The 16,264-nt window shown below is 36.9% G+C and overlaps 2 protein-coding genes across 3 annotated transcripts in view; one reads left to right on the top strand and one right to left on the bottom strand.

Moving 5' to 3' along the window:
* LOC142342221 (uncharacterized) overlaps window positions 1-5,495 on the top strand; it is a 26,683-nt gene extending 21,188 nt beyond the window's left edge. For both annotated transcript variants that reach the window (XR_012759157.1, XM_075393478.1), the window contains one exon: window positions 4,767-5,495. Coding sequence is in view for 1 of the 2 variants with exons in the window: in XM_075393478.1 (XP_075249593.1) it covers window positions 4,767-4,785 (19 nt within the window). In the remaining variant the exon portion in view is untranslated. The remainder of the gene's footprint in view (window positions 1-4,766) is intronic.
* A 6,823-nt stretch (window positions 5,496-12,318) lies between these two features.
* The window catches only part of LOC142342801 (aspartyl aminopeptidase-like), a 52,560-nt gene continuing 48,614 nt past the window's right edge, over window positions 12,319-16,264 (bottom strand). The window contains exon 4 of the mRNA XM_075394379.1: window positions 12,319-13,046. Within this exon, the coding sequence (XP_075250494.1) occupies window positions 12,448-13,046 (599 nt within the window). The 3' untranslated portion in view covers window positions 12,319-12,447. The remainder of the gene's footprint in view (window positions 13,047-16,264) is intronic.

Genomic DNA, 16,264 nt, shown 5'->3' with positions numbered 1-16,264 from the left:
CCTTCCATACCCCTCTAATTGCTACCATGGTGATTTGGACCCCCCCCCCCCCGCTCGTTTAGCCCTCACACTCCTACCCCCATCTCCTGACACCCCCCCTCTCCTAATATTAATATCCCAGCTGGGAACCAACCGCTCGCCGGTCTTTTGAGAGCAATTCACCCGACGTTAGTTTTAAAACTTTTTGACTTTAAATGTTGGGGACACTATTCTATCAAAACTGGCTTAAAATTTCGTTTTTGCAAAAACTGAGCTCCGTAAAATTCTTCTTGACACAAGTTTAGGTCAGCAAAGCGATTTCAAAAATGTTAAATAATTTTTTGAGTGCATGTTTATTAGGGTACATATGATGTCTTAACTTCAAAACTTTTGTGGCAACCATATGTTTTTCGTTATCTTCCTCTCGGGAATTCTCCAAAGGTCCTTGTGAAAGAACCCGATAGGAAAAAAACCGAATGAGTGTTAAACTTATTTTGCAATTATACTCTCTGCATCATGATCAAAATTAGTAGTTGGGCTTAAAACCGCTGTCTCTCAACCAAAAATGAAAGCTTTTGGTAGCGCAGAGGAAAGCTAAGATAATTTCTTATCAACAGTCAAAATTATCTTATCAACTTCACAATGAGTAAAACTAAATCAATTCAATTTCCTTTGAAGGTTTATAAGAACTATCAAGGTTGTCTCGACAGAACAGTTTCAAACAAATTATCCCCTCACAAAAGAGTCAAAAACAGTCCAGACAAAATAAGGCCGAAAAGACAAAACAGCCCAAAACAAAAGAAAAAAAGTCAGAATCAGACTAAGCTCGTTGACCGAAAATCTGTATTATTTAAGAAAAAATCACATATCTTCATGTAACCTCTCCCAGAATACCTAAAGAATAATTATTAATGTACGGTAAAGTGAAACAATTCTTTCGATCACAATGTCGTGCAAGCTTATCTCAAAAATTGTTTTAACTATTTCATTTGTTAGCTCTTAATCCGTTTTTTTGTAACGTATTTTGCTCTATCGGTTTTTCATTGGACTATGTTGTCCGGGATTTTTTTGTCATAACCTTCATTTATATGTTTAATCGATGATTAAATGCACAAATATCCCTTCTCCCATAATTGAGAATAATTTATATAATTAAGAGCAATTAAATCTGACTCACGCAAATCGCGAAATCTTATTACTCATATCCTCAAATCTTATTATAATTTTATTTAAAAAAGCCTTTGAAAAGCACGTACACTTATCGGTCAGTGTATATACCTAAACGAGTTTGTGGAGAAGACTGACTTAATCCACTCAAAATATTTCAATCAAATCCAATTTAGGAAACATAAGGGTTTTTTGCAGATTTAATGTATTAAGATCGCGTGTGAAATCCACTTGCACAAATCGCTCGATTGTGCCTAACCTGGGTGTCTGTACTAACCACTAATGGTCAACAAAACATTGTGATCTAAATGATTTTTAAAGTTCTGATGATCGTAAGCACCCTAAAGTAGTTGTTTTTATTAATTTTTGTTTTTGTTTTTTCGAACTCATTTGTGACCCATTTTTAGGTAGGAAACATCCCTCCCCCAGAAAAATCACCAGTAGAGAAACAGACTTCTCTTGTCTGTTGAAAAATCAAGCATCTAACGCACTTGTCCATGCCTCTCAGACCACGGCCATGCCTCATCGGCCCTTGGGACTTAATATGAAACTATTTTAACCGAACAAATTGTCACGACAGAAAATCAATGATGATATTGGGACTAATTTCCGTGGAAATTTAACTCCGTGGAGTCTTACTTTTTGGAAAAGTATGCACTAACTTCTGTTTGAAAGCAATTTAGCCGACGCTACACGGATATGATCGACAAGTTTGCAGCTTCGAAGCTGTATTTGTCTGATTTGCACCATTTTTGAACTGTTCAGTGTAAACTTCTGTTGCATGTGAATTGGACCTACTTCTTAAAATAATTGTTTTTCCAATATTTCCAATGCGACATTTGGTTAAGCAATTTTGATTTTGTCGTCTTTTGTGTGAGATCAAATCCGTTTTTCAGCCTTTTCTTTGCACGAGACTTTTTTGGCCAACCTATATTGAAATCATGCATGCACTCGTTGCTGCAGTTGAATTCAATTGCGCCAGCTAATTGTCAAAAGTTAACCTGTCAAATGAAATCATTGTTATGCAAAAGATAATTTCGTTACACAATTGAAGACAACTGAGTGGTCAGTTAGCTACACTATTTCATGACGCCCATGCTGAAGCCACAGCCCCAATTCAAACCGGAGCTTAAAATTCGCGCCCCACCGCAGTTTGAGAACAATTCGACCGTGGTTATTGCGTTATGTTTACAAACTGACTTTTTATTGGCATTTCACCAGTATCATTTACTCCATTTAGTGAATCACTGAACTTTTTTGTAGGGTTATCATGGCTCTTGGAAATAAAACCTATGGAAATTAACCCCCATGGAAATAAACCCATATTAAAACTAACCCCCACGGAAACAAACCCCAATGAAAATTAACCCCCACCGATATAAACCCCAATGAAAGCTAACCCCCACCAAAATAAATCCTCATGAAAATGAACCCTCGCGGAAATAAACCCCTATGAAAATTAACCTCCACGGAAATAAACCCCTATGTTAACATTAAACTTCAGCCGTCATAATTTGTTCGGTTGTGATAAATTTATGTCAAATCAAGTCCCAAGGTCCTCTAAAGCATGGCCCTGGCTCGCCTGGCACGGCCAGAAGCGTTGAACGCTAGACAATATTGAACATTCAAGTAAACTTCATTTTCATGGCTTTTTTCTTTGGGTTCTTAATTGCTCTTAAACGAAGTTTGTAGCCATTATATCAGTGCTGCGGTCATTTTTTATGCAAATTTTTTTTCGCTTGAACGATTTTTCGTCTGACAATTTTGACTTTTCGTCCTCTAAAACGAGAGCGCAAACCCGTCCCCCCCCCCACACACACACACACATACACACACACGCACACAATCACACACACACACACGTGCACATACAGGCGCATACACACACGCACACACGCACACACACACACACACACACACACACACACACACGCACACACGGGTGCACACACATGCACACACACACACGCACACACAAACACATACACACACAACACACACACACACACGTGCACACACAGGCGCACACACAGACACACGCAGACACTCGTGCACACACGGGCGCACACACACGCATACACAAACCCACACACACACAACACACACACACACACACACACACACGCGTGCACACACACGCACACACACAAACACACACGCGTGCACACACAGGCGCACACACACGCACACACAAACACACACACACACACAACACACACATACACACACACACGCGTGCACACACAGGCGCGCACATACACGCACACAACACACACACACACACACACGCGTGCACACACAGGTGCACAAACACACGCACATACACACACACGCGCACACACGCACGCGTGCACACACACACGCATGCTCACACACACGCACGCGCACACACACACACACACACACACACACACACACACACACACACACACGCACACAACAAACCAACGCCCACCCGTTTACATCATTCACCGCTAACCCAACGTGCTCAATTTCCCCATGCCCCCTCACCGTGATCACACCCTCAGTTAAGCTAAAGCTAGCCTATCTAAATCGTAGCTACTTATTAACGAAGTCACCCGCTCGCCAGTCGTTTGAAAGCAATTCGGACGACGTTCGATCTAGACTTTGCGTAATTTGGGTAAACTAGTCTAGACAAAACATTAAAAACTGAATATGGCGCAAATATTTACAAATGAACAACTTGTGGCTTGTCTCAATTATGCGGATGTACTGAAGTGTGCTACACTCAGTAACACTGTTTGATAATCTTAGTTCTATTTTGAGAATTTACGTTATAGTGCGTGAAGCACAAACTTGCATTGGACAAAATCCATTTTAACGTGTGAACAAATCACTAAGTAGTTTTGAATAAACTACTATTTTAAGATCACTATCTTAAACTGAGAATACCATGACGTGATATTGTCACGCCACACAGAGAACACCAACTTAACCTTGGTAACTCTGTCGGCACTGTTATCTCTATCCAATGGGATACTAGAGAACCACGTGTCCATAAGTATAAAAAGAGCTTGCACGCTCAACCAAAAGCACAATTTGGTCCCCGATAACTTATGATTTAAATCATGCTCCCTTGCTCAAATCTCATCTTAATTGAGATAGTTTTAACTAAGAATATTTTGTGAGTAGTTCTGAATTAAGAACTCTCTAAGTCAGAAAATATTAACTTAGCACGATTTTGGAAATCAGGTAAGTTCAACTTAAATTCTCTAAGTTATAAATTAACATCTCTTAAATTCTATCTAAGTTACAAATTAACTTAGAATATTTCAACCTGTGTTGACTAGCGCTATCTCAGTCTTAATAACTTTAAGGACTCCATCCTTTCATGCTCGGTTCATATTTGATGCTGTTTAACATAATATATTAATTCATATTTGCATTTAACTTTCTTTAATACTCAACTATATACCAAGAGTAGAACTAGGGGTTGAACTCTCAAGTTATACATGTGGTCCCGCGATTAACCCCGTCGTTTAAGTATATAATGTACGGACCAGCAGTATGCAGAAAAAATTGCAATCAAAAGAAAAGGCCGAGAGACAGGTTGCTATGGTTGAAAGATATGAAGTAAAAGGGAATTGTTATCATTTCAGACGCCTGCAGCGACACTAGACCAACTTATTCCGACCTTTAAACGCCAAAACATTACTCAAGCCATCATCAAAATAGACATCGAGGGCTCAGAGGCCAAAGCAATGCTGGGTGGTCTAAAATTCTTGGAACAAATAGACGTCCCTGTTGTCCAGATGGAATTTGACAAGTTACGAAGCCAGTTGGTTCAGGACACTCTGAACCAGAAGAGTAATGTTGTCAAGTTTCTGCATGCAATGCAATCAATGAACTACTCAGTACATCCATTTCCTAATTCTTGGAACATGACTATTAGTTATTTAAACGCTTCATGGTGGCCAAATGATGTTTTATTTTGGAGACATTGATCACATTTTGTGCGAAAAAAATCAGAAATTTAACCCTTTTATGAAAGCGAAAAGTAGTCTTAAGGGGGTATTTTTTTGAAAAAAGTAACAATGATAAAATCTTAGCCAAGGTCGTTACCTTTCTCATTGATTGATTGCGTAACAAATTCTGTTGATTTTGAGTATATAATGTAGAAATAAATGAGATAAATTAAACTGAAGAATTTTGCAACTCCTTAGCTTCAGTTGCAACTAGAAAATTAATTGCTCATTTATTTAATAATTGCCAAAGCGATCAGTTCTCCTGAATCCTGAATATCAAAGATATCTTGGTTAGGGAGGGGTTTGATTTCTAGACAGGCAAGACTGATGAATTAATGAAATAAATTGGTGTACCAGTTCGCAGTTCTCTTATTAACAGTACATTGTCATGATTGACTATTGATTTCAATAAATGATGTTCAATTGCTCCCAAACGAAGTTTGTAGCACTTACATTAGTCCTGTTGGTCTTTTTAATGCATTTTTGCAAGACCGGAGGATTTTAAGTCGCTAAGCAGTACTCTTATCTCTTAACTAATTTCTAAGTCCCGAATTCATTGAAGCTGTTGCGGAGACACATAATTATATGGGGGCGGCAATTTTTTGCTGCCCATGAAGCCGCAGATAACTACTGCGAAAGCCAACCGCTCGCCATTCATTTGATCGTTTGAGAGCAACCTGCCCGACTTTAATCGGTTATGTTAAAATTTTAATTTGAAAACTTACATGTTCTATGATCAGAAAATATTCAGTGATTTATCAAATTTCTGAATAAATAATTTGTCCAGTACTTTTCTTGAATAAATTTGAATTCGCTAAAAGTTGTCAACTTGTTAAGAAAATTTTGAACTATCCACAAATTTGGGTAATTAATCTGTCGAAAAGTCTATCAAACACAATATTAATTGATCTCTAATGAATTGCAACCGTAAGAGAATCAGAAATGTATTTAACAATTGAATCAACCATGTTGAGATGAGTGACCCAAGCCAGCTCTGATCAGACCAACTTGGGTTGTGCACTGGGATTGCCAGATACAAATGGATTGAGCATTATGGGGTACCAAAAATGAAAATTTAATTTTAAAAGTAGCAGTGACAATTCAGAATTGAAATTAATTCTTATTAAGTTTTTTGAGCTTTTTTCATCGAAAGATTATTTTCTTAGAAAAAAAGATCTTCTCGAAACAACACGAAAAATACTCAGTCTTTTTTATGCGATTTTTCGCTTGACCCATTTGACTTTTCGTCCACAAAAACGGGATAAACAGGTAGCGCCCAGCGGGCATTAAGTACTCTTAGAGCCTTTCAGCTCTGTTTTGGCTCAAACTTTTTTTCAGACTTATAATTATGATGTGAAGGGTGCGGTTCTTAGAGGTTGAAGACCCCCCCCCCCCCCCACTGTTGACCCCCCAATATTGTCCCACCTCCCCCAACGCCCTGTTGGCCCCAACCTAATGTTGCCCCTCCTCAGCACCCTGGTGCAACCCCCACCCACCCTTCTCGTGGCTAGCTACTGACGAACAACCGCTCGCTAGAAACACGCAAATTTATACCAATTTTCACAATTTTTCGAGCTTTTTTGACAATTTTTGTGGTTATTCGAGTTTCATCAGACCTAGGTGTCAAGGAAACTCCTCTGTGGTTTGATAATAGCTTACTGCATGGTTTCTAGTGGTAATAGAATGGTTTCAACATTTTAATATCGCGAATTTGAACAATTTTTTGAAAAAACTTGCAATTATTTTTTGTTATTTATTGTCATTACTCCCCACGCAGTAGCCAGAAAACCTACTTAAGGGTTTGAAAAAACTTTATCGGCCATGGAACAGTTTCCAGCTTTTTGACATCACAAATTTTATCGACTTTTTTGAAAAATTGCAATTTTTTTCAAAATTGTCAACATTTATTGTAATTATCTATGGTTTTCCAGCCCCAAGAGCCAGGAAACCTCCTATAGGTTTTAATGATAGGTTATTGAATTTTTATTATCGGCCATGGAATAGTTTTCAACTTTTTAATATCACAAATTTTATCATTTTTTTGACAAAGCTTGCAATTTTCTTAAAATTTTGTCATTTTTTAGTCTATCCAGCCTCAAGAGCCAAGGAGTCTCCTCTAGCGTTTAATAATAGGTTACTCTATACTTTCTAGATGTGATAGATGGTTTTCAAGATTTTAGCATCACGAATTTTAGCATTTTGATTTCATAAAATTTTTTTTGCAATTTTCGCCACCCTCAAGAGCCGAAAAACCTCCTCTACCCTTCGCTGTTAGTTGCTTAAGGGCAGCACCTAAGCGTGGTCTGGATGCGTCACATCTAACGAGTGTTTCTAAAGAAAGACTGAAATGAAATTTCGGTTGAATAAGCGATGCAATCTTTCATAGCCTGAAAATGTATGTCATGATTTGATGTGCAGAACTGATATTGATCTGTTTTAAGTAAAAAATCACAACAGAATGACTTTGTTGTGCAAGAATACAAAAATCGTAATTAGAGGTGTGCTGATCTAAAAAATGGTCTCAATTCTTTAATGCATTCCGCGATGCGGCTGATAGTAATGCTTGAGTTTTAGATTCGTGGGGGCGATTTCCATTTGTAAATAAATTTGCAATCTCGCCATTTTTTCCTTGTTTTGCAAAGTGGCGTTCTGAAAAACTTGGTCTCAAATTATCTGACCTTACCTTTTCAAGGCAAAGCATAAAATTGCTTTAAATAGTCCTCCTGTTCCGTATGTAACAATTAAAATATTAATAAACAAAACGCAAATATAAGACCAATTTATGTACAGCCCATCGACTAATGAAATTCAATCGAACAGAACAGTATAAGCCTTTTTTAAACCTCTATTTTGACAGCCATATCCCCACTAACTGTACTAATAGTACAATGCTTTGCGGTTATGGATGAAATATTAGTTGAATATATGTTGATTTCATTCAAATCGAAGAGAAATCAGCTGCTTTGTGCTATGCGGAAAAAATATAATACTTGGTAAGATAGGATCGTCAAGGATATCATATCTATAGGCGGCATTTGAGATTTGTTTGTGTGATTTGATTTCTAAGTTCTTTCGAGTCTGATTCAAGTTTAATTGGGTTACCTTTATAACTTTGAGATTACAACAGGAGAGTTACAATTTAAGTCTGAACGATGAATTTTTTGCCTATGTTTTTCTTATAGCAACCCACAAAGCATTTCATGAAATTTTTGCTGTGTGTTAATAGGTACTTGTCGACCTTTCTTATAACTAGGTTGAAACTCTTCGTGAAGTTTTGAGCAAACAATGTGGATTTTTGATATGCCGATGCGAGAAATTATTTTGATATTATCCTGCTGCTTCGACAGCCCTTTTACCAGCGAATCTTTCCAAGTAACTGAATTATTAACTGAATTATTGAGTTTTTAATAGAGTCAGAAATGAGACACGCTATAAAGCTCTTTGGTAGTTTTTTGACAAGTTTATAGTAGATTTTCTCAGATTATATGCATGTGTTCCCCAATGTTGTTAACATTTGAGTCTGATGTATGACTTTGCAGAGCGTCTTCAAGCAATTCTTTGAAAATCTCGCTTTTTTCTTCATCTCTGACTGCCATCCGATCTTTGAAGAACAAGTTGTTCGGATAGTACGTGGTTGATAGCTTAGACTCATTATCGTTGCTTAAATATTCGATTGCTTTCCAAGAACCTTTGCTGCCCTTATCACCCCAGATTTTTGCTACTCTTTGTTGTTCTGGTCGCCTAAATGATCACTTTAATTTTTCTTGAGTCAATATTTATCTCTTCTGAGATCTATAATCTTCGCTAAGAGGACTTTTCAAATCTCTTTGCTGTTCTTTTTTTTAGTTTTTATCAATTTTTGTGTCTGAAAACTGGTTTGCGCTGACGTAGGAATCTTCTAGAGATTTTCTGTTTTAGTTCAGCCAAATTGCTGCTGTACTCACTTGAATCTTCTTTACTTGGATAACCGGCACGTTAGAGATTCTACAATTTATAGGTTTTTCTACCGTTTTCTCTTGATATTTCAAAGGTGATTTTTGATTTCAAGCATATTGCTTTTTTGTTATTTAACATTGTAACCGTGGTTCTGTGATTACTGCTATGATCCACTGGAACATGGAAAACGTTGAATTGCGCAAACAGAATGCGGAATAGCAAAAATGCAAATCAAGCATAAGTTTCCTTTTCCGTCAACCGATTGATAGGTGTAATCACCGTTGTTACAAAGTATAAAAAACCCTTCACCGATTAGACTCCCAAGTTTTTTGCCGTTTTCGGAATAGTACGAGCAATTGGGTTCTTCGTGGGAAAAATTGAAGTCCCCATGTACAAAAGACTTCATTTAGTTTTAGGATTTGGGAGCTTTTTGCTAGTATTTACAGTGGGGTTGAGAAAACCTTGATTTAGCTTATGAATCAGCATAAGGCACTCTTTAGAAACAAACTCCTTTGATTGAAAAAACTCTAAATTCTTTTCAGTTCTGATATGTTTGGTCTTAAAAGCAGAGAAATTCGATTTGACTGCTCTCTGAACTCTTTTTGTTTTACGTTAGGGATTGGAATATGAAATTGCATACAAAATCTTTGTGTCTTATTCCGTGCTTAAAAGGAATTTTTCATTTTTAGTTGTTTTATCCGCTGACACTCTGGCCACGGATAAAAGTCTGTACATTTGTCCAATTTCAAATTAAAAGACCAGCCTGAAAGAGACTCTGACTATTCAAAATTGCGCCACAAAGACTAGATTTCGCCTAAAAGAGTAACTTGAAGACAAAATACAAAGAAAACTATAAGGTTGTTTTAAAATTTTTGAGGTGTAAAACCGGAAAATAAGGTAAAGCGCAATCGAAATGTCAAGAAATTTACAGCTTAAATTGTTTTGATTTTTCAAAAAGAAAAATAGAGCTTTGATGCAGAGGTTCTTCAGCAGAAGACTTAGGTTTCCTGTTCTTGCAGCTGTTTCGCTACTTGTCTCCACTCTAAGACAATCTTTGAAATTACCACTAGGATTTTGTGGATTTGTTTGCAATGATTAAATTGGGAACCCGACGTTCAATTTTGAGATTCATGTTACCTTAACTATGTTTATTCGAAAACAATTCTGTTCCTACCACCAGTTTTGCCACTCACTGATACTTGTATATTGTATTCTCACTAGCGCTCTTGATACAAACATCAGCCTGAATAAAATCCTGAATGAAGTAAACTATTAACAAACGATCCTTAACCATATCAAGATCAACCAATCTTGTTTATACGATTTTCTCAGTGAAACTGCATTTCTACTATTTGTTTTACAAATCAGCACGGAGGACAATGTACAATTTCCTGGAGTGTCAAAAATTACCATTTTGTTCATAAATGTAAAGCAATCTGAAACTTAAGGATTTGAAGATTTTCGGAAAAATATGTATTATAGTTGTTCTGGCTCAATCATAATTTGTTTTCATTCAAAATTTGCAGGTTGCTGTTTTGTAGTCCAATTATTTCCACATGGAATCGGAATTTAAGAACTTTTCTCAATCGAGCGACATTGAAATTGATTTATTGTCTTTAACAAAGTTTTCTATATCTTTTGCCGATACCAGAAATATGTAATTACCGTTTCCGCAATACATCGAATATTATTTTTTAGTGATATGTCTGGTGCATATTGCCAATTTTTAATCTAAAACGTCTAATCGGAAGCACATTTTTCATCAGTAAGGCTTTGCCAGTTTACGTCAAGGTGATGAAAAACATTCTTCCTAATTAATAAATGCTCTCGCTGATCAATTTGAAATTTTTCTAATTTCTAATGAGCTGTGTTCCAAAGAACCAAAATTTTGCTGCTTGTTTGGAATAAAACAGCTGCGTATAGATAATTTAAAACTTGAATATAATGCAAAGTAAAGAAAATAATTGAACTTTCCTTTGAAAATAAATTCGTATGTCCTCCAGCTATTTTTTGCACAAGCTTAACATATGATTGTGCTTCAAGACACTTTTGTTGGTTAAAGTGATTAGATTTTTTTTTACTAATTTTCTCCCATGAACAGGTTTTTGTGCATTGTATTCCAAAAAAAATCTATCGCTTTTTCCAAAAAATTTCATCACTTTTCACTTGAAGTCACTAAAATTTGCACTCAACCAATTTTGAAAATTGAAGTAATCAACCAAATTTAGAGTAAGCAAAACAAGCGTATGTATGATCCCATTTATAGTGTGGCTAAGTACTTATTTACAGTCATCACTATCTAATGCAGCTCGTAATTCTTGGTATCACTTCATTAATCACATACGCTAAGTTTTGAATCCCACTGCTTGAGTGATATTACTAATTGTTACTTGATATCTGCAGCTATTGAATTACCAGCCTGTGGATTGTAACCTCTCAGAGATGGAAAAATTGAGTCTAGTACAAAACCGACTGGTATTTATGATATTGGTTAAAATATCTGTATAGTCTCATTGCTTGAACCACTATCTCGACATAGTCCAGAAGCCTATGACCATACACTGCAAAAACAGCTAAAGGAGTGCGTCACAGGAGCACTGAAGAAAATATTTTCTTCGGCAAAATCTTCAGATACCAAAGTTTGGACAAAATCTGTCTCGCCAAAAAGCTATTCTGACAAACAAAATCTAGCACTCTAAATTTAGAATTTTGTCTAGTATTGAAGGTCTACAAATATCTTACAAAAAAGACGGAACACCAATACAATCCAAATTCTGTATATGATAAAAATTAGGAGCGCTATATTGGCCGGCTGAGAAGATGAGGACGGCTTTTAATGAGAAAGCTCCCCTATACTAATGAAATTCTTTGAATTGTATTGCGGCGTTTTATTAATAGCCGCCCTCATTTTCGTAGCCGTCTATTACAGCGGTTCTGAGTTTTTACTTCGTCGAACAAAACTTTGTCTCGCTTTACCTGCTGTGCTCTCAAATAACTGGCTGAGATTTCTTGGAGGCTAGTTTAAATTTAATTGAGGGAGTGGAGCGGTGGGGGTGGGGTTCATAAACGCCAGCAGGACAAATATTAATTGCAACTAACTTCAATTGAGAGAAATTTAAAAAAGTTTTTGTTAGAGCGAAAACTCTGCTTTATATTCAATTAAAGCTAAAGCAATAGTGAAACTCAAGTTACTCTCCGATGGCAACAGCGGCAATTTAAATTTCTACAGCTACTGAAACTTATTGAAAAATGAATTGAACGATAAAATTCAATAGAATGGAATATGCATAAAAGCAAATGTACAATACCACGACACAAAATAAAATGGTCAGATTAACTCACAGTTAGCAAAATTTAAAGAGTACATCAGCCACTTAAATCACTCGAACGAAGGCACTTGGTTAGTGAAAAATTTTGTGATTAAGTCAACCCCGTGTTTAACATCATCAACATATCCAGTTTCCCTGATCGAGTGCATGGACAGACACCCCACTCCTATATCAACCGACTCGATTCCCAACCTTGACGCAATCATGGGACCAACAGTCGTCCCGCACGGTGAATCGTTTCGCACTGCAAACTTTTGCACTGGGACAGGCTGGGACCCATTTTCTGTGCTATCGGCTATGGCTCTTAGTATTGCTTGACTTCGACCAGATGACGAATATCGTTGGTTACAGTTAATTTTTATAACAGGCCCTCCGCCTATTTTAGGTTTCATATTGTCTTCATGTTTCTCAGCGTAGTTCGGGTGCACATAATGAGCCATGTCCATTGAAATGTGATATGAATTTGCCAGAGTCATCTCAAACATTTCATCTTTGCTTTGGTTTCCGCTGAAGTGTTCTACAGTCCGTCGCAAGATCGATTCAACCAGTCGTGAATCAGCGCCCTGGAATGACATTGATCCAACTTCCTCGTTGTCAAAGAGGAAAGCCATTCGTATTTTCTCTTCGTCCTTCAGAGAGTTGGTCGAATCTAAAATAGATTCACATTTTACTTTGTCAATACTGAGACCAGAAATTGATTGAAATCAAGAAACCTCAAATTTAGTGGCAATAAGGGAAGTTTCATGGCAAAAATTGAAAGCCCAGTTAAAGAAATTTTTGGTTTTTAACTTAAAAGGCAGTTAAATTGCCTCAGTTTTTCACAATTGAAACCGTTTGTTACACTAAGTGAAATTGCATTTGCCTAAAACAAAGCAAAAGGAGGTTAACTACTTGTCAATTCGTGAAATCTTTGCTAATTTTAAAGATTGGATGGAGTTTGAAATACTGAATTTTGGAAATCTGCTAAGTTAATTCGACCAAGGTTCATGTCAAAGTCACATGCGGCCAAAATTACTAGCGCTGGGAATGTGCGCAATTGCTTTCTTTTTCAAAAAATTGCTATTTACGTTGAACATGGAATTTTCACTTCAAAAAATTATATGGGGTTTCAATTTAATTCTATTGCTGAGACTGAGATAATCAATTTAACTCGAAACAAAAATTAGTTCGAAGTAGTAGGCATAGGAGTGCACAAATAGCTGATCGGAATGGCTGACGCTGTTTTTTTTTTTAAAACTAACTTGTAATTGAGAAAGATTCATAACGGGATAACACTAACAAAACTAACAAGCAGATCACGGTGACAGCGGGGGGGGGGGGGCTTTAAAAACATAACCGACTAATGTCGAGAATTGCTCTCAAACGACCGGCGTGCAGTTGGCTTCGTCAGTAGCTAGCTACGGTTTAGTGAGGCTAGCTTTAGCTTATTGAAGGGGCGAGAGGTGAGCGCAGCGCCGGGGGTGCATCTGGGGCCACGTGCTTACGGCCTGAACGACGTGCAGGGGTGGGGATTGCGAAGTGCGCTGAAGTGGGGGCTGGGTTGGGGTTGGTCTGTGTGTGATGGGGTGCTAGATTGTGTAGAGGGCAAACTCTTAATCAACCGTCACACGTGAGTATAGGTCTCCAGTAAACAGTTTCTAAAAATTGCAGACTTAGAGACTAGTAAGCTGAAAAGTTCTAAGAGAACTTAATGCCTTCTGGACGCTACCTATTTATCCCGTTTTGGGGTACATAAAGTCAAATGGGTCATATGAAAAATCGGTAGAGCGAAAAATCGCACGAAAAAGACTACAGTACTAATATAATTGCTAAAATCTTCATTTGAGAGAAATTAATTAGATAAGATTTAATACCACCCTCCAATCCATGATTATGTCTCAAAAAAGTTTCGGCAAATCTTTCAGAGAGCTGCTCGGCCACTTAATGCCCTCCAGACTCAACCTGTTTTTCCCGTCTTTGGGGACGAAAAGTTAACGGCGTGAGGCAAAAAACATTCGAGCGAAAAATTGCATAAAAAAGACAAGAGGAAAATTATAACTGCTACAAATTTTAACAAAACGTACTATATTTTTTACCACGTCCATTATTTCTCAACATTTAGATGGCAGTCAAAACTTGTCAATTGTCTCCAAGTAGTTGCTTTTATATACTTACAGTCTGTTCAAATTTTGAAGCAATCAGAAGAGAGTTTTTTGACAAAACATCGTCGTCGAATCGTGCGTACCAACAGCAAATGTCATTTTGGGAAAACAATTAAACCTTTGAAACTTCAAAGCTAGTTCAGGGAACCAAACAATTTAGAACATCTTGAGAAAAAATGTCGAAAACCGTTTCCTTCTCAATCTCAGAAACCTGCAAAAAAATAAGCTTATAAAACACTTTAATTGCAATGTGGAGTAAAGAATTTTAGGGCAATTAGAGTGCATATAGACAAACAAAAGTTAACAAAAGGTATAATTCATTGCAAAACAGTTTCTAATCAACAAGTTCGCTCTCACGCCGACAAAGTGTCAGGGGAGGGGGTGACAGAGAAGGGAATTGACAGCAGGGGTCCAAATTATAAGAACCACCTCTCACTCTAGGAGAGCTGCTGATCCACTGGATATCTTCTGGGATCACTTGTTCCTGCCGTTTTTAGGACAACAATTAGGTCAAGCGCCTGTCAGACGCAAAGTGTCAGACGCAAAATCGGTCAAGCAGAAAACCGCATAAAGAAGAGTGCAGGACTAAAATAATTTCTACCAACTTGGTTTGCGAGAAACTAATAAAGCTAAAGTCTCTCCATGATAGTACTTTAAAAGATAGACCACTGGATACTTGAAAAGCAGCAACGATTCTTTTTATCAACCGTTCAAAAAATTCCGCAGCCAATAATTATGCTCTATTAGTAAGATCACTGCATGGTTATGCTAAGCACAGCTTTTTAGGTAACTGGAGCCGCCTTTTGGGGCCCATGTGGACAAAAGTACTCTTAATATGTTTCAAGTTTCTTGATTGACATCCAAAGCGTATTTTAAAATAAGATGCTGAACATTGACTTGTTTGAAGATTCAAGCTTTGTCTGCGTGAAACAAGATTTTTCATCTCATAGTTATTTCTCAAGTGAAATTAATAATGGGTGATTGACGCAGTTTAGCAGGGCAGCCCTTCAGGAAAAAAGTTTTCAATTGCAGCGACTCCACATGGATACCACAAGCAATTTTTCGAAGTAGATTTTTGACTTCATAATAATTCAAGTTTATAATTAATGGAACATTTTTAACTTTCCATGTTATAGAGCACGATTCATAATAATTCAAGTTTATAATTCATTGGAACATTTTTAATTTTCAATGTTATAGAACACTTTAAAGTTTTACAATTTCTTGCGTAAAATAATGAATCAAGTTCTTCTTTTCGTATTTATTTTGAGGCTGTTTCGATCAAAATTTTGTGCTGAATCTGTGGTCATAGTTTTGCGTAATCAAATTCAGCACTCAAATATCGTTCTAAATGTCTACCGAATGAGGAAAGGATGGAAAACTTTCAAAAATTCAAGAGTTTTTCAAAAAAAAACTGGTGTATGAAAAAAAACTTGTGTCCAACTTAAGTCTTTCAGTGGAATTCTAAAAATGCCGCTTTAGAGGGCCGGGCCGTAGGAGACTTGCCATAATTAAGAATACGAGACAAGACAAACAACAAAACAAATGAACAACAACAAGTTTATAATTCATTAGAACATTTTTAATTTTCAATGTTATAGAACACTTTAAAGTTTTACAATTTCTTGCGTAAAGTAATGAATGAAGTTCTTTTCGTATTTATTTTGAGGCTGTTTCGATCAAAATTTTGTGCTGAATCTGTGGTCATAGTTTTGCGTAATCATAT

This window comes from Convolutriloba macropyga, chromosome 7, assembly GCF_964194025.1.
Source record: "Convolutriloba macropyga chromosome 7, txConMacr16.3, whole genome shotgun sequence".
Taxonomy (NCBI): Eukaryota; Metazoa; Xenacoelomorpha; order Acoela; family Convolutidae; genus Convolutriloba; species Convolutriloba macropyga.
Note: the sequence above shows the minus strand (reverse complement) of the source record. Positions and strands in the feature narration are given on the sequence as shown.